Raw genomic sequence first — 23,502 nt, forward strand, 5'->3', positions numbered from 1 at the left:
AAGACTCAGCAGACCTTTTCAGTTTGAATTTTCACGTAATTTCCTCAGAAGCTGAAGTTTCCACTGTGCTCTCCATGGAACAGAGATGAGCCGGATGGGCCAGCAGACACTGCCATCTGACCAACTGAGGACGGCTGAGTAATTTGGAGACCGTCCAGAAGCACTTGCTTAAATGGTAGGCCATTTATTTCATGAAGAAATAAACCACGGAAAGCCCCCTTTGGAACATGCATGCAGAAAGCAGGACAAAATGCTGAGATTATCTGTTCAGAATTTGCTTTAAAAGAGCCCAGGCAGCACTCATTTATTTTTGAGAAAATATATGATTAACTATAGTTAACTACGAATTCAGATGTTGTGCATTAGAGCCGCTCCTCAAAGTTTGAGAGCATTTAATATTATATATCGCTGCCATTTGGACTAAATTGTTTTTTTAATGTACACAATATTACAAATTTAATTTGAGCTGTTTGAATCAGTCTGTAAAAAAGATTTGATTATACCTGAGTGTTCTGGCCCCGGCTTTTCCGTATCTCAGTAATCTTGGCGGTAATTGGCTGATTAGGCGTCTCACACTCCATCTTTGCCTCAGTTTCCATGGTAATGTTACAGGAGCTATTATAGATGAGAACTTCATCTCTTTCCACTTTAGGGCTGAAACGAGAGGGGAGGTTAAATGGGGTGTCATCAATCTTAATGAAATGCAATTATTTTTACTCTTATTAATCATTGCAAGCCATTAGCTTGTGGCAACTACAGGCCGCCATTTGTCAAATTTTGCAAATTTCTGTAATTTTGTTTCCATTATTTTATTGTTTATTTGTTTTCCCATTATCTGCACACCCTGCAATGAAAATGCACATGGTAAATATCTTTCACTGAGGCCTTTCTCTTTTCCAAACCTATTAGGAGCATTAGGAAAAGCTTCTCCAAACCCAACTTAGCAAGCAATGTGAAAAAAATACTTCCAGTTCCCAAAATGGAAGCAAATGTTAGGGATTTTTTCTTTTCTTTTCTTTTCCCCTTCCCTCTTCCTGTTCTTACTCACACTTAGTGTTGGGGGAGCGAATTGCCTGAATCCCCCCAGGGCAGATGGAGAAATTGGAAAACCCACACAACTGGCTAACTGGTCCCTAATTCCAACTGTGAAAAAATGAGCTCATTTAGGCTTTCAATTCCCTCTCCCCAGCTGATGGCAATGAGGCTCTGTTGCTAGCAGTGGAACATTAACTTAGTAAATTAATTAAACTTACTTAACAGCCCAGACTAAGGAGATTCGATATATGTGCCAGTTATACTACCAGCCACTTGCTTTAAAAGTCCTCTTGCTTTAAGGAGAGAAACCAGACTGCATTTACAATGAAAAACAGCATTACAGAAAGTCTAAAAATATGTACTCTAAAGGGAGATAAGAGCACAGATATAGCAGGGTATTGTCCCCAACAGGTGTGATATTTATTCAACAACAATCCTGGCTTTAGGCATTGTCACAACTAACTCAAAGATTATGAATGCATGATATTTTCAACGTTTCAACAATTTTTTATATATGACCTCATTTCAGCCAATAAAGTAGGTAGAGGTGTAAAAAATACACACACACACACACACACACACACACACACACATATATAAAATCCCAAATGATCAGGGGATTTGCATCAAGTCAAACACAAAAGTATGGGAGCTCTGAGATTAGAACTCAGGGGTCCTATCTCCCAGAGCAGTATTCTCAGGTTTTGAGATGCTGATTGAACATCGGCCGTGAAGATGACAGATCGCATGGGAAGACAGAGAAGAGTAGTAGAAAGGGCAAAAGGTCACTCTGAGAAACTAAATGATGTCAAACTAGAGCATCTATTCTCGAATCAATGTCAAAATGGTTGCTCTCACAATTTGCTAAAAAATAATGAGCAGGACAACTACCATGTCTACTTAATCTTTTCTTTCTGCTAAATTATTCCCAGCTCTGCATCCCCCCAAGACATGACGTCCATGCCCACTCTCCTCTAACTTACTGTAGATTGTCAGTATTTTAACATCATGGGGCCCAGAACTGAATGCACATGGTTTGAGCTGACCAATGGGGCTGTGGTCTCCCTTTATCTGAGCCCTCCCTCTCATGGCACCTAACACTGTGTTTGTCACCCACGCCTAAATTAAGGTGGTGGTACACTCAAAGTCTCAGAATGGCAACTGCCTGAGGATTTCACCATGCTGTATTTGTTGACCTGATTTTCTGAGAAGCACTAGAGTGCAGAGGTTGAGCTTGGCAGCAGACAGCTAGATTTGCATCCCCAAGCTGATACTTACCACCTGTATGACACTGTGAAGACATGACCCTCTAAGCTTTGGTTTCCATGTTTATAAAATGGAGCTACTAATTACCGCGTGCCTGTTTTATAGAAGTGTTGAGGGAATGGAGCAAAATGGCATGTACAAAATGACTTGCACAGATCTGGCACATATCAAATATCAGATAGAGCCACTCTTACTATAGTTGTTGGTGGCAGTGGTGTTGGTGGTATTGTTGTTAAAAGGTAAACGTGTGAATTTACATTCATTATTGCTACATGTCGTCTCACTTACGTGCATCCATTGCTCACATACGTTTTGAGTCTGGAGCCTATAATGAAGCTCCAAATTTTTGTAGCTGAGCCCTCAACAAGGGTTAGACAAAGCCACAGGGTAAATACAGTATTTGCTTCTGGAGTGCCAGCTTTACTCAAAGATTCAAAATGAGCGAAGTAATTTAACTTTTAAATTAAAATGTAATATTTACATGAAAGTGAAAATGGGATGGAAGGCCACGTTCCCATGGACTGTTCAAATGAAACACTCAACTTCAAACCAGCTGGATGCGTGTGTCCAGCCACCTCAGGCTTTATGGCTGGAACCTGTCCCTTGCTCCTGGGGGTCAGGAGGGTATTTGGAACAGTTTGAGAAGGAAATGAAGTTGGTCGACCACACCATTACATTCCTTGTGAATTGATTCCCAGATAGTTACATCCCTTTCTGAAGGCTCTCAGACCATCTGATGAATAATTCATTCGAGAGATTTGTCAGGAAAAACACAAACTCCGTTGTTTAAATTTCCAGAATGCCCCCTTTTCCCTCTTTAGTCAAATAAAAGAATACTTGCCCATCACCTCTGTTGTGTACCCTTCTCTCACATTCATTACCAACCAACAGTATGAGCTAGGATTTGGTACTCAGGGTAGGAGTGATCTGAGATATCGACAGAAAGGAGTGGCCAGCTTCCTTCAGAAACTTCCTTGATCTTGGGGTTCCACCCTCTCAGTGAGCTCTCTTCTTCCTTTCTAGGCTTTGTCAACAAGGTTGGAGTAAAACGGGGTAAGTCACTTCCTTCTTTCGTGTGCCTGCAGCAACGCACTGTCTTTCCTAATCATGTTCTTGCCCCAAAAGAGCTAAAACCCTTTTCTGTTAGCTCACACTTTTTTACAAGATCTAATTCACATTTCTTTTTGTATTTGTTCCTGATGATCTCACTAGAGATTTTTTTTTTTTCATTAAAAAGCCATCATCAAAATTTGTAGAAACTCTAGGATATCAAAAATAGTCTAACATCTACAAAATTTCTAAATTTCTTAATAACTACTATTGCATGTTTTCTTCCACAATAAGCCTATGAATTAAGTAGTGCCGTTGGCCAAATTTAAGTATAAATATACTCACGTGTATCTATAGTGATAACATGGATATAGATGTGCATAGTCACACACACACACACACAAATATTTACTGTGAGGGAACATGGTAAAAAATTTTGGTCCAAATGATAGCAAAGAGAGTTCTAGAACCTAAGCTTCCTGACCACAAATCTATTGCTCTTACAGCTGGTCTGATCATGTCCAAAAATAAGGCAGTTATCTTCTTGCATGTGCTCTCTGGGATAGGCAATAAAAATGCTTGCATCATTCCATCTTCCTCATTTAGCCTCAAATTGCTTCCTATGGCTCTGAAATCTCATTGAGCCCACTCAGCCCAGCCAAGGCTCTCATCGCTGATGCTGACAGCACGGCCGTGTGCGAAACGCACTGTGAGTCAGAAGCCTTGTTCCGGTCCTGGTACCGCCAAGGCTTGTCTCTGTGACTTTGGAAAGATACTTAAAGTGTTCTTAGAAATAGAATCCAAACTTTTTATTATGGCTTTCAAGGCCTTGCATACCTCCCTGGGTTCATCAAGAGCTGCTTCCCTTCCTCCTTACTCGACTTCCCTCTGGCCTCTGACAGTTGGTAAAACGTAGCGGGTCTTTGCATTGCTACCCCCACTGCCTGCCTCTCCATAATGACACCTTCTCCTTAGCTCATCATTAAAGACACTGCTTCAGGGACGCCTCCTCTCAGCACATTGTATGAAGTAGCCCCCATCATTTTCTATCAGTTTAGAGTTCTATCACCACATGGGATCATCTTGTTTATGGTCTGGCTTTCTCCTCTACCCTTGAGAGCAGAGACCTTGCTGCCTCATTCACCATGGAGTCACCAGCTCCTGACACAGTACCTAAAACATAGTAGGAACTTGATAATTGGGTGGGTGGATGCATGCATGAATGGATGAATGAACTGGGCAAATTTTCAGCACAGATATGCACATGTGTCTACCTTTGTCAGTTGACATCAAATCTAAAGTGGTAGGGACTGGCAGGGACATGAACATTTAAAGGAAATGAGTTCCCTGCTAAGATCCTGGAAAGTAGTTCCCTGACTTCACAGGCATAATCTTAAGAGAAACCAAGGTAAGCCATTTGGCACCTGATTTTCTTAATGCCTTAATTTACAGCATGTTTTCTAGTTTTTAAATTAGTACATGATCACTGAAAAAAATACATAAAAACTGAATGACTAAAATAAATAGAATGGGTACCACGGTCACCTAGGAATAGGCACTATTGATTCTGTGGACTGCATCCTTCCAGTCTTTTTTCTAATCACCCATCATATGTGTGTTCAAATATATGCGTTATATATACCTTTAGGAATAAATAATACACTATTTTGTGACTTGAGCCTTTCACTTTTCAACATATTGTAAGCATATCCTTCTTTGGTTAAATATTCTGCAACATGTTTTTCAAAGGTTTCTTAGTATATTATCATTTGAATGCATTCTTAATTATTGAACACTTACTTCATTTCAAAATTTTGTTATGATACTCAAAAGTTCAAAGAACATGGTGTTGCATAAATATTGCATATTTCTAACTGCTTTCTTTAAAAAAAAGTCCCATGAGTGAAATTGCTGCGTCTCCAAATACCAAGCATTTTAAGGTTATTGGGGCACATTGTCCAAGCCATCTCTGCAGGCTGTTCTAACTTTCCTTCTCTAGGCAGCAGAGACCCATGAGTGCTGGTTCCCCTCACCCTCCACACTAAGTATCCACTGTGTTTGTTTAACCCACAGGACATGTATTTTCATTCTTACTCGAGAAAACACACCCACATGTGCCTGCTACAGTATCCAGAACATTGAGTATAACCTCCAGGGCTGATTTTCCAACTCCTTGACTAAATACAATCCTCTGGTGGCAAATTCCTGCTAAAACACAGACAGTCTCAGGACAAGGGCAAGTCAGACTGCTGTGAAAAGAACTGGTCGTCTCTTTCATTCTGGGAAATTTATCTTGTTTAGTTTTATTTTTTAAATGGGAAAATAGACCTTCATTAACTAATCAGATGTAACCACTCCAGCCAGATAAGAAGTCAAGAAGAATGCAGGGCCATGGTCACCAATGAAAAATCACACTGCTTATGGAAATTAAGGCTGTCCAGAGTTACCAGCATGGTCACATCTTTTTTTAAATTAGATTTCTTTAAGAAAGGAGGTTTACCTGGAAATTGTGGCATTTGTTTGTTTGTTCCTGAAGTTCACAAAAGCCTTCTAAACTATGATTCTAAAACCTAGACCTACAGAAATTCTGCCTGTGCATCCCCCCTTCTCTTGAATAAATATTGTACAATCGGCTGGACTTCTCCATGACTGTTTTCCATACTTGTGAATCTGTTTGGAAAGAAAAGAAAAAGGAAAGGGGAAAAGAGCCTTCTGTTTTTCATAATGTCTAATCTTTTTCCCCATTGGCATTCACCAGATGTTGCTTTGGATTGGAAGATAAATATTAAAATCTAAGCAAGAACAAAGCAGGCTGTTTACTGGGCAGATTTTTCAGATATTCTCTTGAACACTTGAAAAGACAGGAGATGCTTTGATATGCAGACTGGCTGGAATCCACAATGGAACAGTTCTTCCAACAAGGGTGGAGGGGCCACATCCACCCAGCCTCCAGTTCCTGATGCCTCCATCAGTCCATGGGCCATGCATTTGGGGAAGGTCAAGGAGGGAGAGCACAGGGTTACCTGATGAAGAGGCCTGAGAATGATGGAATGACTGTCTCTGTCCAGTGGTCTGATGCAAAGAGGCACTGGGAACTTTCTTCACAAATGTAGAGATAAGGCCATGATTCGGGAAGTCTCTCTGTCCCCAGCGTGACAGTCAAATCACACTGCACGTAGGTGCGGCTGGGGGCTTCACAGCTCTCGTCCTCATGCTTCAGGTCACATAGGGAAGCCAAGGACACTGCAGGAAACAGTCACCATTAGGTTACATACGTGAAGGTCATGGACTGTCCTTTGACCAATGGGAAAATCATCAGTTTACTTTTTTAAAAAATGCATTATGTGTACATATTACATACAGAAGAATATGAGTAACATTTTCATAAAATATGAACTATCATAATAAGAAAAATGTATGTGACTCTACCAGCCAACATAAAGTCTAAAGGAGTTGTGATACTCTTGAATCTGGATGTTCCTCACCAAGTCTATGCCCTTCCTCTTCATTCTCAGAAACAACCACTTGCACCTGGCCAGTGTAGCTCAGTGGTTGAGTGTCAACCCATGCACCAAGAGGTCGCTGGTTCGATTCCTGGTCAGGACACATGCCCAGGTTGTGGGCCTGATCCCCAGTCGGGGGCATGCAGGAGGCGGCCAATCGATGTTCTCTCTCATCAATGTTTTTATATCTCTCTCCCTCTCTCTTCCTCTCTCTCTAAAATCAATAAAGAAAAAAATGTTTTTAAATAAAAGAGCAAACTTCATTCTTTAGTTGTCCTTTGGAAAGAAACCACCCCTTGCATCTTTAAAACAGTGTCCTCACATGGCGTTTTATTCCTAAACAAGAGATTGTTGTTTGACTTGTTTTTGAAATTTATAAAATAGAATATGTGACATGATATTCTTGGACATGATTTTCTCACTCAATATTATATTTCCAAGATGTATCCATCTTATCAGATGTAACTGTTGTCCACACATTTTCACTGCTGTTCAATTTTGTACTGTATGAACATACAACAATATATTTTTCTTTTCTCTTACCACTGAACTTTTAGATAGTTCCAAGTTTTTGCTACTACAAACATGAACAAAATTTCCTCTGTGGTATAATCCTTAAAACTGCTTGTTTATGGGGCAGGTACAAGTTCAACTTTACAAGATAGAGCCATGTTGTTTGCAAAGTGCCTGAGTCATGTTACCTGCCTACCAGCTACATTTCTGAGTTCCCATTACTCCACATAATTGTCAGCACTTGGGATTATCGGACTCTTAATTCTGGCCAGTCCACTGAGTACCATGGCACCTCATTGTATGCTTAAATTGCATTTTCAGCATTAGTTTTTAAATTAAACAACTTTTTACGTGTTTAGTGATAACTCATGTTTCCTCTTCTACAAAATTCCTATTTCTGGCACTTCCCCCTTCTTTTTACTGGAATGCTTATCTTTTCTTATTGATCTGTGTTCTTTATATACTCTGGGTACTAATCCTGTGAAGGTGATACAGTTACTGATACCTTCTCCAGGTGTGTGGCTAAACGTCTCATTCTCTTTATGGGATTTCTTGATTGAAAGAAGTTCTTGCTTTACATGTAATTATAACTATTAACTTTTTATAAAGATAAAAAGCAATTATTTGAAGACCTATAACCCTAGGCCATTTATTTCTGGGTCATGAGACACAATGTGTGAAGCATCAACAAGGCAGACTGTCAATAACCTTTAACAGAAAGATAAATCTCTACATGAGATGGTTTTGGAGCAGTTCTATCTGAAAATCTGAATAAAATAAAGAAGAATGTTTTTAAAATTTCTCTAGCTTTCTACCTCTGCAGCTAGCCTGTCCATGCAAGTACATGACAAATGTTGTCGAGAACTGAGGGCTTGAACCTTAGCCCCGCCTACATCACACTGCTGCATGCAACAGAGATACCTGAGACAAGTGCATGTGAGCGGGTTTGTACTCATTCAACCACATACAAATATTATTACTGTTACTGTTACATTCCAAAGCATCTGCCACATAGCAGGTTCTCTGTGAATGTGTTCTGAATGAATCATGGCCATGAAAATAGCTGACAAGTAAGACTCCTGTGGGTAGACGAAACATGAGAACTTCCAGTTAGTAAGCCCAAGGGAAAATGAAAACAGGCTCAACACCTATAAAATAATGAACTCATTATGGGTGATTAGGTAGATGCAAATTGACAAGGTGGGTTATGAAAAGTACCCAGGGCTAGGATCAGAATCCATGGATTTTACTCAAGGTTCTAACCCTAAATAGCTGTGTGACCTTAATCACTTTCGTGTTTCCTGCCTCATGGAAAAGTTCAAGTTTCCATGAAAAAGTCATGTAGGTACAAGTGCAAAAAATAGAAAGATCAAAGATCTTGCTGATTTTATAAATATAAAGCACTAGTTTCACCTGACAAGATGTTTTAGCAACTCCTTGCGTGAAAGAAATAAAATTATTTTTATGTTAGAAGCACAATTTGAGGGAAGGGCAAAGAGAGATAATACCAAAGTAGCAAAAAAATAAAAATAAAAAAAACCCTTTTTCAAGCAGCATCTTTTTTTTTTATCCTCACCCGAGGACATTTTTTGATATTTTGTTCAGATAGAGTGGGAGGGGGAGAGAGAGAGAGAGAAACATCGATGAGAAAGGGACACATCAAGTGGTTGCCACCCACACAACCCAGCCAGGGCCGGGGACAAACTGCAACCGAGGTACGTGCCCTTAGCAGGAACCGAACCCGGGTCTTTCTGGACCGCAGGCCGACGCTCTAACTGCTGAGCCAAACCGGCCAGGGCTCAAGCAGCATCTTTAACACGCCCTGTTCCACTGATGAAAAGAAAACACATTTGTACTGTGGTATCAGAATAAGCAAAACAGTAATTAGAAAAGTTTGGGTCCTAAGCCATCATCTGCATCCCGGAATGTGAAACATTGCTTTCTTCAATTTGCAAGTCAAACTAAGAAACAAAACTCAAAGCAAGGGTCAGAATTCAAAGTGACCTTAGCAAATTAGAGAAGTTAAGAGAAATAAACAAAAGTCTAAATGAAAATAGTAAGGCAGTCAACCACAGAAGAAAGAAGAAATTATATAAATATAAGATGAGGATCTTCCAGCTGTGCAGTTATGTTAGAAAGAAGAAGAAAAAAGCTCAGTGGAATAATATTAAGTAACAGAGAGATTATACACCAGCAAAGCAGCAGTGTAATTTTAAAAACAAATATGAGGCCAGATTACATGTAGGCATCTTAGGATGCTATCCAACAGGATCAGAACGTGCTTACAGAGAGGAACTACCTAGTCTGGAGCTCCGAGTTAGGAAAGAATATCAGAATTCAGAGAGGGCTCAGAGGTGAAATGCCAAAATATTTACTTGTTGGAATGTTTCAGATTCAGTAGGTCCCATAAAAAATTTCATTTCTAACAAATTCCCAGGTGATACTGCGGTTACTGCTCTAGCAAAAATAATAGCAATAGTGTTATATTCTCAATAATCCTCAATAACAAAATCATTGAGAACCATTGCATTAGAAGGACTGAGATTATTCAGCTTTCCAAAGGGCTGCCAGCTGATTAAGTATGAAAATGCAGAGTTGGGGGAGCACTGGTTAGACAAAAGAATAGATTTCTCTGAGAATGGCAATGGGGAAACACTTATAAGGGTTGCTGCTTGTGAAATCGTCCTCTAAAAGGGTCTCTTAAAATATAATATGAATTTATATAAAAAGTATAAAAGGATTGATTACATGCCATCTTATCTGAAAGTAGAGAAATTGTTAGTAGTTTCTAATAATCTGTGAGACACATGACTTTTGACCATTTGATGTCCATTATAGACTTACTTCGTAGAATAAAAATACACAATCATATACTCAGAATATATTCAGTTTCAGGGGGTTGATAGAATCCCCAAATACCATTCTGGATCATAAGTAAGAAACCAATGGAGTTGGTTTTTACCAGTTTTTTGGACATGATAATTAAAAGTTGTTTTGTTGTTTTGTTTTTTTTTTTCTTTTAATGAAAGAGGAAAATAAGTCATTTCCCTAGAGTAAATGAGCCTTCTTGCACAATCAATGAGTGTTTGGTGACACCTAGTGACAATGATAAGAGTTACAGCTTCCAACTTACTCTCTTAAAAACCACAGAATTTGAGAAGTCCATTTCTAAAACTTAATCAAAGCTTTCAAATAGAATAATTTTGATTATTCCTCTCCTAGGATTTATCAAACTTCCAATACCACAATGTATCTCACCCTGTTACTTCAGTGGTTTTTATCTAGGACTTCTAGTTGAAATTAAATGTCTTGAAATAATACCAACAAGCTTTAAAAGTTAATTAGCTTAAGCAGTGCATATATGAAAGCCTTTTTTTAAAAAACGGTAGCAGTATTAGTTAAGTATTAAAACCTATAAATACGAAGTCTTGGGTTTCTGTTTCCATGGTTTCCTGCTCCCTTAGTGTATGCCTTTATCAAGCATTGGTTTTGCACCTGCGCTGTTCTATGCAGAAGGCAGAGTGCAAAGTGACACAGACAACGTCTTCAACTTACAGCTTTTCCTGTATCTTGAGTTTCCCGTTGTGAAATTAAATTCAATTTTGGGGTTTCATACTATAGAATTTTAAGTGAAATAGTTCTCTCTTCCACAACGTTCTGCTTATATACATGATGACAATAGAAAACTCAACTTCTAGTATTTTAAACAAGAATTGTTTCTTCTTCTTTTCTGTCTTTCGCTCCTCCTCCTCCTTCTTGTCTGAGATAATCGAATGCAAACTGCCATCACCACAGTGAGTATCCATCACGGAATTTTTGTCCAAGCTCAGAGGAAGTGATGCTTTGTATATCCCTTACCCACATTTAAGCTGCAGGCACATGTTAGGAATGTAACTTAAAGCACTATACAGAGAGCGTGTGTGCAAATGGTACACAGGTACATCTATGATTATGCAAACAAGACAATCACCTGGCTAAGCTGTTCCTGTAGTGATAATGGCAATTTCTTCCCTTTGACTTATTTTTCCTGAAGCTCAATGTGTTGTAAAGCCCTGTCATGGGACTATCAAAGCTTTGTACCTTCCTTTCTAAGAAGCTTAAAGCAATGAGATATCATGGTGTTTTACTAAGGGCCCAAGTAATTACCTGAGCATTGCACAATAAAAGGATGATGTTAATGTTGGCTCTTTTGCCTATAATAAGAATTCAAGAATGGAGCCTTAAGGCAAATATGCAAGAGAGTCAGCTTGATGATCTGGTCCCCTCACGAGTACCTTAAGTAAGCAGATGTTTTCAGAAGCCCCATCCCAGACAAAGACCAAGAGATTGTTTCCTCCAAGATGCCTAAAGCTGTCACTGAAACCCACTGAAACTCGGAATTACTTTCTCCCCCATCATAGGACTGCAATCAAGAACATAGGTGAGGTGATGAATTTTTGTTGCCATTAATGTGACAAAAGTTATAATGGACCATTTTACTACAAGTCCTTGATTCTAACTACCCTTTTAGATGGGGAGTAGAGAAATTCTCTCCCTAGGAACACAGAAAAATTAGGGGTCCACACACACACACACAAATGGAGTTAGCCAAAGAATACTATTTTCATATATACGCTTGTAAAACCATACGGCATTTTTACTGACCATCCAGGGGGGGAACCAAGCAGCTGAAGGCACACACTGTAGCGTTGGCCAGGACTTGGCAGGGGGCACCGCACAGGGCAGCTGAGATGTTCCCTGGGGAAAATCCCGCTCCAAACACATGCACAAGCCGTCCACCCAGGCAGCCTGCAAAACACAATCAGAAATGCACGACCATAGAGGCGAATCTCTGTCTTTACTTCACTCAAAATTCAAATTCATGCTGCCTTGCTGCCCATCATTCTTCTTACTCCCTCAATATCCCACAGCTGGCTTCAGGCCCCTGGCATCCTTCCTCAGCCGCCAGAGCCAGAGTTCTTGTCTGTCTGATCCCCATCATATTCAACAACCTATAAAAATGTAATAATTTTTATATAGAAAAGTAATGCTTAACTTGTAGTTCTTAAAATTTTTATGCAAAGAAAAGTATAAAGTGAAAGTAAAAGTTTCCCTAATCACCTCCCTCCCCAGAGGTAGCCATATATAGAGTTTCCTGTGAATTCTTCCAGAATTTGCTAAGTATACATATTTTTTATACAAAGAGATCTCTCCATACATATTCTTATACAACTTGTTTTTTAAGGGTATAGCATAGACCTTTTCCCAAGTCTATATATATATAGACCTAACTCGTCACTTTAATAGTTACTTAGAATTTCACTGTATGATTATGCCATAATTTATTTAACAATTTTCCTGTTACTTGGTACTTCCATTATGTATCCTCTCTTGCTATAATTCATGGTACTGCAATGAACAGTACACTTATTTGAATAAAATTGTTGCAAATTCTTAGAAGTGCAGTCTCTAAGTCAAAGGAGAGGTAAATGTTTAGTTCTGATGGATGCCCCGTATTTCTTTCCAAAATGATGTTACACCACTTTCCATTCCTACCAGCATTGCATGAGAATGCCTGTCTCTGATGGGTAAAATCCCTGACAGATATGTTTTGCTTTAGTTTGCAAACCAGTAAAGTAAATATCACCAGGACTCTCAGACATGTGCACTTTCTGGTCCACACTGAGAGAGAGTTCCAGTTTCTAGCACCTTCAGGGCAAGTCTAGGTGGTACTTACAGAGCCCCGTAGCAAACTCAAGAAGAACACTTTGCTCAGCGCTCATTTCATACCTCTGCTCCCTCACCATATAATTAATGGATTTGTAGATAGTGGAAAGGGGAACTAGGAAGCACCCAGTTCGAACCCCTTTGTCAAATAAGGAAGCTGAGGTTAGAAAGAGACCCAGCTAAGTTACTGACATAACAGGGATCAAAATCCCAACGCCCCTAGCATTCCACCGGCTGAAGCCGGACAAATCTGTTCTAAGAAGAGGCTTGACTAGTACTTCACTAGTCCAAGTTTCAGCTCCCACAATGCCCTCTATCCGTTCTGCGTTCCAGTCGAATCCAAGCTCCCTCAAGGGCTCTGAGGCTTTGCATGAACAGAAACTGAAACCATCCTTGGAAGAAAAAGCAAGGTAAACTTTAGTTTATCTAAAAGGAGAAAAAAGTTCAACCAATGCAATCACAGTAGGCAAGTGGCCCATTATTGGTGGAGTATGAATTCATCTGTAAAATATTACAAAATGATAAAAAATTAATCATATTTAATAATTTTAAAACCATTCAAGTTGACACATCGGTATAAAAATAGGTGAAGGCATTTATGTTCTATTTAAATGATCAAATTATAAGCTCTTATAAATGGTGTTATTGAATTTAAAACACAAATTCAGTTGTGTATAAGTATCCAGTTAAAATACAATCACATGCTTAGAAAATACGCACAATTTCTTTGATGAAAAAAATAAAGCCAGCTTTAGGAGGAAACTGGAACTATAAGAGGCCAATTGGGCTTCTCTCCCCTTCTGTCATTCAGATTGATGCTATCTCCTACCTCTTAGAGTAGCGAGAGCAGTGATTAATCCACTTACATAAAGAGAACACTCCGTCTAATTTGCTTGGCTTACCGAAGTTCTCAGTCACGGCCGTAATAGTAGCTTTCCAGGTGAGCACCAAGTCGGACGAGGCCCACCCTCTTGCATGGTCATAACCTCTGACTTGGTGGTCGCCGGCAGCAAGGTCTGGGGTCATGCACTGGAGAATCGTGTGGTTGCCAGAGACACCCACACAAGGTGACATCCCGATAAAAATGTCAACGTTCTCAGCTCCTGAGATCTGGGCCACCACAAAGGTTAAGACGTCATCAGCATGCGAAACAGAGAGTAATTCTGGGGTGAAGGTGTTGCTATAACCAATGATTCCCATCTGGTATGAACGTCCATCTACCTCCACGTCTAGGCCAACAGAGCCGTTCCCTGCAGGAACGATGCACTGGATGAGCTCAGCGCTGATGTTCACCGTCAGGCAGGCCTGCTGGCCCATGTAGACCACCGTGCTGTTCTGCCCTCTCAGGGCCGTGCCTTCCATGGTCAAGAGGCCTCCACCATGTATGCTGAAATTCTTGGGGAAATAATGAAACACCTGAGGCAAAACGTAGAAGTGTCTGGAAACGTTGCCAGAACAAGCATACCCATGTCTTGAGTGAAAAACGGATAGGTAGTGGAGTCCTGGGGGCAAGTCACTTATCCAGCATGCGACATGGCTTGCATTAAAAAAAGTTACAGCGCAAGAAAGATGATCATCCAAATACACCATTGGCTCATCGGCAGTGGTGCCTAACCTCTGACCTCTAATCAGCACTGAAGTCAGAGATCCACTGATGTTAATGGTCAAGGCATTCAATACAGGAGTTGTCTCTTCCCTCAAGGAAAGGGTGCATTCACCCTGACACTCACTGGGTAGTCCATTGACCACGACAGTGACATTCAGGGTGAAGGAAGCACCAGGCACGGAGTCACCCACCGGGTTAATCTGGCAGAGAACAGTCTGGTCCCCCAAGCTCAAAATCACACAAGTGAAAGGACCTGAAAGATCAACCTGAACCGATCTCCTTCTGGAGTTGAAAGACACACCTCTCACCGTGAGCACTGTCCCACCACAAGCTGACCCGTCGGCTGGGAAGATGGCCAGTATCCGAGGTGTCACCACAAATTGCTGGGGCACTGCAGACATGTTAGCAAAGCCCATCTGCTGCTGACGTACTCGAAGGGGATAGACAGCCGCCTCCAAGCTGTGGCGAGGAAAGGAGCACCCAGACAAGCTCACGTTGCTCCCGAAAGACTGTGTCTCAAGATCGCAGCTGAGGCCTCCCAGAAGAACCACTGAGTTGGAGAGGTGCTCTCCTTCCATGTAGAGGCTCAGGCTGCTATTTGTGAATTCTCCTCGGACGGCAGTCACCACAGGTGTCCTTGCCACCTCATATGTGAAGGTAAAGCCCTTCCCCACCAGGCTTGGTGCAGGTCCCCTGGTGAAGGACAAGTTGCCAGCCCAGACCTCCACAGGGACGGGGACAGTGAGAACATCTGGCTGGGGCAGCAGGAGGGTGGGTGACGTCTCACACCAGACGTTTGTCTCTGTTAAGTTCACAATGTCACAGGACCGATTGCCCACAAGCACCCAGGTTAAAGCTGGGTCCCTGCTGAACCCTGCTCCTGAGATGCTGAGGATGGTTCCACCTGAAGCATGAAAACCAAAAACAAAGTATTGAAGCTGACAGTCAGAGCTAGGCGCTCACAACACCCAGGTAAGCCACAAAGCAATTAAGTGGAGAGGGTAGTGTTAGTGACTCCTCAGTGATATCACCTCCCCCTTCCCAATGTTAAATTTGTGATCATTTCTGCAGGAATCAGATGGGCTGAAATTCACACACAGTCAAACAATATAAATTGTTTTAATATTTAAGACAAAATTTTCACACATATATTGACAGATCCTAAAAGCCACCACTTCTATCAACTTAGATACAGCTAAGAAATCAAATTTCTTAAAAGTGTTCTTGTCATCTGCTATATCATCTGACATGTAAGTTTATATTACTATATATATGATTATGTAGAGAGAGTATATGTATATTTTACATAAACATATATACAAATTATATATTGATGAAAAATAAAATTTCTTAATCTTGTCATCTGCCATATTATCTGATATATGATTTCATATTATTCTCTGTGTTATTATGTGAAGTATATGTATATTGTCCTATATATTCAACTTATACACTAATGAAAAATCAAATCTGTTGAAGTCTTCTATTTCTATATTCCTCTATATAATATCTCAATATTCATATAGTATGCAGTCATGCATATATATATACATATATGTATATATATATGTGTATATATATATGTGTATATATATGTGTATATATATGTGTGTATATATATGTGTGTGTATATATATATATAGTGTGTGTGTGTGTGTGTGTGTGTGTGTGTGTGTGTGTGTGTACATGACATATCAAGAGCCACGGAAACATGTTTGTGAGTTTACTGCTATATTCATAGACTTTGTCTTACACTCAGGCTGAGGGACAATCAAACCATCTTCAAGCGGGTTACAGCAACATCCCCCATATCATTACCAAATCTGTGGTACAGCCAAGCAGCTTTTAAAAGGATTTTACTAGACTCGAAGATAATGTACTATTTCATATACTATCTCAATGATTATTCCCAGGCACATATATAGCTTTCAATTTCTTTCTGTAAATAACTTTCCAGATTTTTCTCTCTGCCTTGGCCTCATAGTTCCCATGCTGCCGTTTGTGTTTCTGACTACTGGTGGGTCTTTCATCTGCATCCCTAGAGAAAAGTGAAGACGCCAAACATCATCCCTCCTCCCCTTATACATGCAGGATCCAAAAGGAAAGTGAAGGAAGCTCTTCCCTTATATTTCTAATAGCCACTCAAGATGTGCTACCCATTAGATGTTTCATCTCATCTCTATTAGAAAAAGAAAACCAGGCACATCTCCTTCTCATAAAAATTCTTTAATTTCCTGAGCTTATGGAGATAAGGAAGCCCCAAGTTTTCACAGCCTTCACAGCACACCACCCAGTTCCTGGAGCACAAGGGATCCCTCCCCCCGGTGCCCATTTCTGATCTTCACTGGTTCATGGTTCATGAATCCAGGAACAAAAGCTGCGTGTCCAGTGAGCTATGCACGCTGGGTAATTGATACCGGTCATGTCACGGCCACTCACCCAGAAGGGACCCACAACAAGGCGCGATGCTGAAAACTTCTGTGAGGTACTGGATGTGAAGATCGACCCTACAGAAGAAATGGGGAGACTGCTATGAAATAACTGAGAGACTTAGAAAAAGACTTAGAGAGGAAGAAGTAGGAGAGAGCAGAGATGGAGAGCAAGTGTGAAGACGGTGCCTAACCGTGAGGAAAAGAAATGGCAGGGACAAGACATTGGGTAGGACATTCTCCAGGGCCAGCATCATGTGGCAGCATCAGTCCCATGCAACTTAGCTAACTTTCTGGAACGAGGAGACAGAACTTCTAGAGAAGTACTGGGCAGAGGGGCTTCAGGGCAAAGAGAACATGAATATGTCTGTGCAATCATTATAAGCCATTTATTTAAAGCCCAAGACACAATCTCATTAAGGGTCTTATTGAAATACAGACTCTTATTGAAGCATAGACTCTTCCCCTTCACATATAGATGCCCACACCACTCAAGAGCCATGATATCGCAGTTCTAGAAAGTTCTCTGTTCCCCAGCTAGTAAGCCAAACATGTCGCCTGGATTGGTCTTGAGAGTGAACTATGCCACAGTGTTTCTAAGATTTGTTCAGATTGTATGATTCTCATTTGCTAACTTCAGAAGAAGAAAAGTTAAAGTCCTAACTCAAAACTAGAATTCCTCAACGGAATCACTAGACCACCAAACAGGCTTAAAATTAATGGCAAGTGTCCACCTCACCCTCGTGAGCAGATGCTGACCCTGTTGATGGAGACTGAGATTCTGTGTAGGCCAGCTGGCAACGGGGGCAGCACCACCTCCAGGCCTTGGGCAGTCTTCGCTTGGACTCGAGCCGGGGAGTCCTGGATGTAGACTTCCACATCCAAGTCTGTGTAGTCCACCAGCAGCGCCATCCCAATGAAAAGAGTCTCACCTCCTGTGTTGAAAAGCCTTCCTTAGCCTCTGTGATGTGGGTTTGTAGCCTCAACCACCTCTTCAATTCTAAAACTGTCTTTTATTATTAAATACATGCTCAGCCTTATGTGTAGTACCGCAATTAAGAGTTTTAATGCCATCCTAATTTTTTTATGCCACTTCTGATAAGTCTTTTAATAGAGCTGAAGCCTGTAATCCCAAGAGCATAAAAAGCAAATGTGTCAGGACGATTGTACTCAAGAGGCAAATTAATGTATCTTTGTGCACAGACAAATCAAGAAATAGTCTGGAGGGCTGATGGCCTTCACAACCAGCAAATAGCACCCCATGTTCTTTTCCACTTTTTTACTGATGAAGTCTAACACTGTACTTTCAGTGTGTACTGAGCCCCATACTAATGCTGTAGATGACTATAGTACTTACGGTTTCCAGAGCATTTCCTCATGTGTTATCTCATTTCATCCTTACACTATCCTGATGAAGTACATGCAGCAGTTAGGAGGACTGGAAATTAGCTTTTGAGGAACCTAAGGTTCAGCAGCCAAGGTTTCACAGTTAAATAAAGGAAATGTCAAGGCCTGAGCCCAGTCTTCTCTCACATTTAAATATATTTTTAGTTCAATTAACAACTCTACTACAATTCTCTGTATATTATGGACACTCTGTTTTAATTCCTTTTACCTCAAATATTATTGAGTACCAAGAGGAATGTCATGAGGGGCACAAAAATAAGTTGCGTAGAGACCCCACCCTCAAAAAGGCCTCAAAGGTGGGAAAACAGGTGCCAAAATGGCTTGATCTAAGACCCACAAGAGAGGTGACAATTAAGCAGCGGGCTGTTCAGGTCCGAGCAATGCTAAAATACCAAGAAAGGCTTTATGGGCAAGATGGTGCTTGAAATTCCATCTGAAAGCTAAATCCCAAGAGGCCCATACAAACAAGAGGGGATTTATAATTCAATTCTATAAACTTCACAGTTTTATCCCAAGTCTCTGTAGCACTCTCTCGTTTCATCATCCAGTGGCTTTGAGAGAAGGAATGAGACTTGGGTGACTTTCTGGAAGACCAGACCCATGTACATTCAGTTAGAGACTCTATTAGAGTAGGCCACATTGATGGTGTTTCTATGGCTGAAGACCAAGAAATCCAATCCTGAGAGGTCTCTACTTAATTCAGTGGACAGTAGAGGCCTCCAAAGTTTTCTATGTGAAGAAAAAATATGACTAAAGCTATTATTCCCATTTATAAGATCTGTTGAAGAGATAGGGTAGGGGAAATCCACTCTGCAGACAACTGGTTTCTTTTTTTTTTTTTTCTTAGAAAAAATGCAACATTTAATCATTTGGGGAAAATGACATTGGGAAGTAAATATTTTTTAAATCTTCCAGAGTTGAGTGAAAAATCTTTTTAATTTATTCTTTAAACTTCTTGCAATGTCTACAGACTATGGTCAATGTCTTAGACAGTTTCATTTTGGTCCTAGAAGACGCTAATGAATTGTTTAGACTTAATTCCAGTTTTTATTTATACTTCTTTAATAGGAGTATATAATCTTTATTGTACTTCTACAAAATATTTTTTTAATTTATCTTTATTGTTAAAAGTATTACAGATATCCCTCCTTTCTTTCCGCCATTGACACCCTCCTCCCTGTACCCATCCCCACCCCTGCCTCCCCTGCACGGGACAACTGGAGTCTTAACAAGAGCTGGCCATTAAGTGTTCAATGGCAGGAGGGGAAACACATAAATATGCCTTTCCTGCATCTCAGTGAGTCTATAGAGACACAGCTAGAGCTAAAGCATCTCTAAAGCTCCCTTAGCTGCTCATGTTTGAGAGCTGCTACAGGGATGGCACCTGTAGAACACCACAGCCAGTTAAATGAGGAGGAGAAAAGGTTACTTGAAAGAGATTGTCAACGAGGAGGGGTTGTGGTGTGTTGAGAAGACTGAGTCTACATTTAAAGCCTTGCTCTGCCATTTAACTACCTCTGTGACTGACTTTGGGCTCTCAAAGCCTTGGGTGTTTCAACAGTAAGATAGTATCAGAGCTCCCCCCATGTGGTTTGTTGTCAGGATTTAGTTAGATGTCCTGGAAAGCCTCTGGTGTGGTACAGTATTCAAGAGCCCTCGATTAACTTCATCCCCATTCTCTTTACTTCTTCATGTCTTCCCAACTTTGCTTTTACTGTGAAGTCTGAAGCCTCAGTATAGTGAGTTCAAGGAATTTCAGGGTTGAGAAAGTATAAAGACATAACTACAAGGTAGCAGAGCACAAAAAATGAGTTCTTTGTGGGTGGTGCTTTGACAGGTTCACATAGATGAAGAAATCTTAGAGTCAACAGTAAGAGACCTCCACCTAGAAGGGGAGGAAGGCGAGGAAAGTCCTGGGCCGCAGGAGGATCAGAGAGGACTTTGGGTGTCTAGATGATGTCACTCAGCAGCGTGGTGGGTAGTCTTTGAGTCAGAGAGCTCCTAGCGGCATCAGTGGCTTAGAGTTCTTTATAGCCCCCAGGTTTATTATACCTATGTCTAGCAGATGTTTGGTGCAGTTTTGTAAGATATGCAAAGCAGGCAGGCTCCAACAGGCGAAAACACTACTTCAGGGGACTATACTTAAAATAATTGGGTACGTAAAAAATTGAGTTTGAGATTGGCAGGCTTGAGCTAATGGCTCCCAGCCTGCTGTGAAAAAGTAAACTACACAGAGCCAGTGTGCAGAGGCCATCTTTGGCTCATTAATATAACACAATATCAGGCAGAATGATGCCATTCATTTCAACAAAGCATTTATTGAGTGCTTACTCCATGCTTACTCCATGTTAGCCCCTGAACTAGCAACTTGTACCCACTTTATCTCCAGCTTTCATAATAACCTTGAAAGAATTATTGCCACCTAACAATGAAAGGTAAAGGAAGTTAAAAATCTTGCCTAATAAGTGATTGAGCTAAGATTCATTCATATCCAGAGCTGACTGACTACAAGGCCGCTCTAATGATCCTGCACCGCCCACCCTGCCCCTCCTCCTCTCTTTCTTCAATTTCATCTTGGCTTCAATGTCACCATCAACATAATCATCTCCTGGATGGAGCTATATCACACTCCAACTTTCAGAGACTTTCCCAATAGGTACCACTCCTTGCAGATTTTATAACATGTTCTTTATTCTGCCTGTAGAAAGATTTAAATGCAAGTGTAAATTCTGCAAATAATGCATCATGTTGTATATATCAATAACATGAACTCCTTGGGCTCTTGGTCAATTGTCAAGCTAACCCTGGATGCCTGTGAGGCACTGATGCAATGCATTTATTCTTTTCATTATAGGTAGGAAATTTTATTAAAAGCCAAAATCACTCCAATCTGAATAGAACACAAAGCTCCCTCCTCCCTTTTCTACTTCATTGGGAAGAATCTATACCACTAAGGAATTTTACACACTTTGGTCGCCTGAGGCAAATTCTTCTTCTGCACTATCTGAGCTGAATAATATTGAGATGCTAAAGGATACTTCCTTTTATTTATGTACTCTTGAGCAATGAAAAATGAAAATAGTAGAGAAAAATTGATTTCAGGCTTTTTGGGGGGGTTGTTATTTGATGGTCTTTTATAATAAAAAGATATGGCTGCCATAAACACTCTGTTAGTTGGCATTCAATTAACAAGAAAGGTGTATTACCTGGTAGTTTCCCAAACCTATTTGGTTTGACATGATAATAAATTGTTATATTTCCATCCTGTCATATCATCTGAACTATCAAAGAAAGATTAAATTGTTTCACATTGTTGTGTGCTAAATAATTCATTCTTTTTATACACAGTATGTCTAAAGGAACAAGAATTCTTGGCTAATCAGAGTACCCTATTCTCTAATCATATCAAATAACTGCTATAATAGAATATGATGACCAAAACAGTATTTTATTTTAAACTTTGTAAATGGCTAATTGCCTGGAATCTGCAACCAGACACCTTGGTTCAAATCCCAGCTCTGTTACTTGCAAAAAATGTTAATCTTAGACAAGTTACTTTTCTTTCTGTTCCTTAGTTTCCTTACCTGTAAACTGAGGCTAATAATTGTATAAGTTAGTGACAATAATTAAAATCTATTATATATTTGTGTTATTGGCATACAGTAGGTGTTCAATGAATATTTGTTGAATTGCTACCTTTAAATCCCCATGTCATTATCATGATGGAAATGGTCACAATTTTACAGAATGAAAATACATATAAGGAGATTTATTCAATGATGACTAAAATTAGAATACCAGTCTCCTAGTTTTCAGAAAAACAAGTTCCATCCCAAATATAACATTAAATAAAGCTCAATAAAATGTACAAGCCATTATTTTTTTTCTTTTTATGGGATTAATGATCTAAAAATAAAAAGATTCTTCCACATCGTGTTTTACCTGCTATGTTGCTTCTGTTTCTGCTCAAAGATATGATCACTGGATTTAAGGAGGAGACATAAGTAAATGCCGTGGAAAGAACGGCCACACGGTCCTTTCTAATTACAGTCACATTCACAACGGGTCCATCTTTCCCCTGAAAAACATTTTTTTTTAATTTGAACCTCTGTGAATAAGACTGACTTGATACAAGTCCATATAGAATTAATTCAAAAGGTTAATCTCATTAAAATTGTTGTTAAAAAGTATATTTGCTGCTTTAAAGTCTCTCTCACACATACAAACACAGTGATAAGTGCTTATAATAGGCAAGTGAAGCATCCAACTGATTAAAGAGTAAGTAAATAAGAATTATTTTAGCCCTGGCCAGTTTGACCCAGTGGTTAGAGCATGAGCCCGCAGACCAGTCGTGGGTTCAATTCTGGTCAAGGGCATATACCTCTGTTGCAGTTCAGTCCCCAGCCCTGGTTGGGGTCAGTCAAGCAGGAGGCAACCAATCAATGTGTCTCTCACATGCAAGAAAATGCTATTTTAAATAACCATCCATACCTAGCTAAACTATCCATCAGGTAGGAAAATATTTTCAAGCATGTAAGTACTCGGGAAACTTCCCTCTGACATATTCTTTCTTAGGATGTTTCTTAAGGTTATGACCGTATAGAATAAACAATAGCCAAAAAAGAAAAAGAATATGTACTCTAAGAAATGACTGTACACAGGAGAGCAAGCAAGGAAAATGCTAGGATAAAAATCTAAACAACATTAAGTTAGATTGAAGCAGGAAAAGAGAGTTTCAAGGAAAAAGAGTAAGTGATATGATGAAATTTTTTCTTCAAATAGAGGATTTTTATTATAAGGAAGACATGTTTTAAGAAAAAAACTCCAAGCAAAAAATTAACTGCAAAAGAAAAACATGTATTTCCTCATTCTGCCAGCATCAATTAAACAGGTATAATAATGTAAGCATAATTTATTGGTTTCAAAAACAATAGTATTCTAACTATATTCAAAAAATAAAAAATGGTTGTTTCAGAAAGGAGGACTT

The 23,502-nt window shown here is 39.9% G+C and overlaps 1 protein-coding gene across 1 annotated transcript in view; it reads right to left on the reverse strand.

The window, feature by feature from the left end:
• The window catches only part of PKHD1 (PKHD1 ciliary IPT domain containing fibrocystin/polyductin), a 471,475-nt gene that overhangs the window by 389,926 nt on the left and 58,047 nt on the right, over nt 1–23,502 (reverse strand). Inside the window, exons 28-34 of the mRNA XM_036248838.1 lie at nt 22,458–22,593; nt 17,848–18,043; nt 17,119–17,186; nt 13,976–15,583; nt 12,012–12,155; nt 6,375–6,594; nt 504–654 (exon numbers count right to left, since the gene is read on the reverse strand). Of these exons, the coding sequence (XP_036104731.1) occupies nt 504–654; nt 6,375–6,594; nt 12,012–12,155; nt 13,976–15,583; nt 17,119–17,186; nt 17,848–18,043; nt 22,458–22,593 (2,523 nt within the window). The remainder of the gene's footprint in view (nt 1–503; nt 655–6,374; nt 6,595–12,011; nt 12,156–13,975; nt 15,584–17,118; nt 17,187–17,847; nt 18,044–22,457; nt 22,594–23,502) is intronic.

This window comes from Molossus molossus, unplaced genomic scaffold, assembly GCF_014108415.1.
Source record: "Molossus molossus isolate mMolMol1 unplaced genomic scaffold, mMolMol1.p scaffold_m16_p_8, whole genome shotgun sequence".
Classification (NCBI taxonomy): domain Eukaryota; kingdom Metazoa; phylum Chordata; class Mammalia; order Chiroptera; family Molossidae; genus Molossus; species Molossus molossus.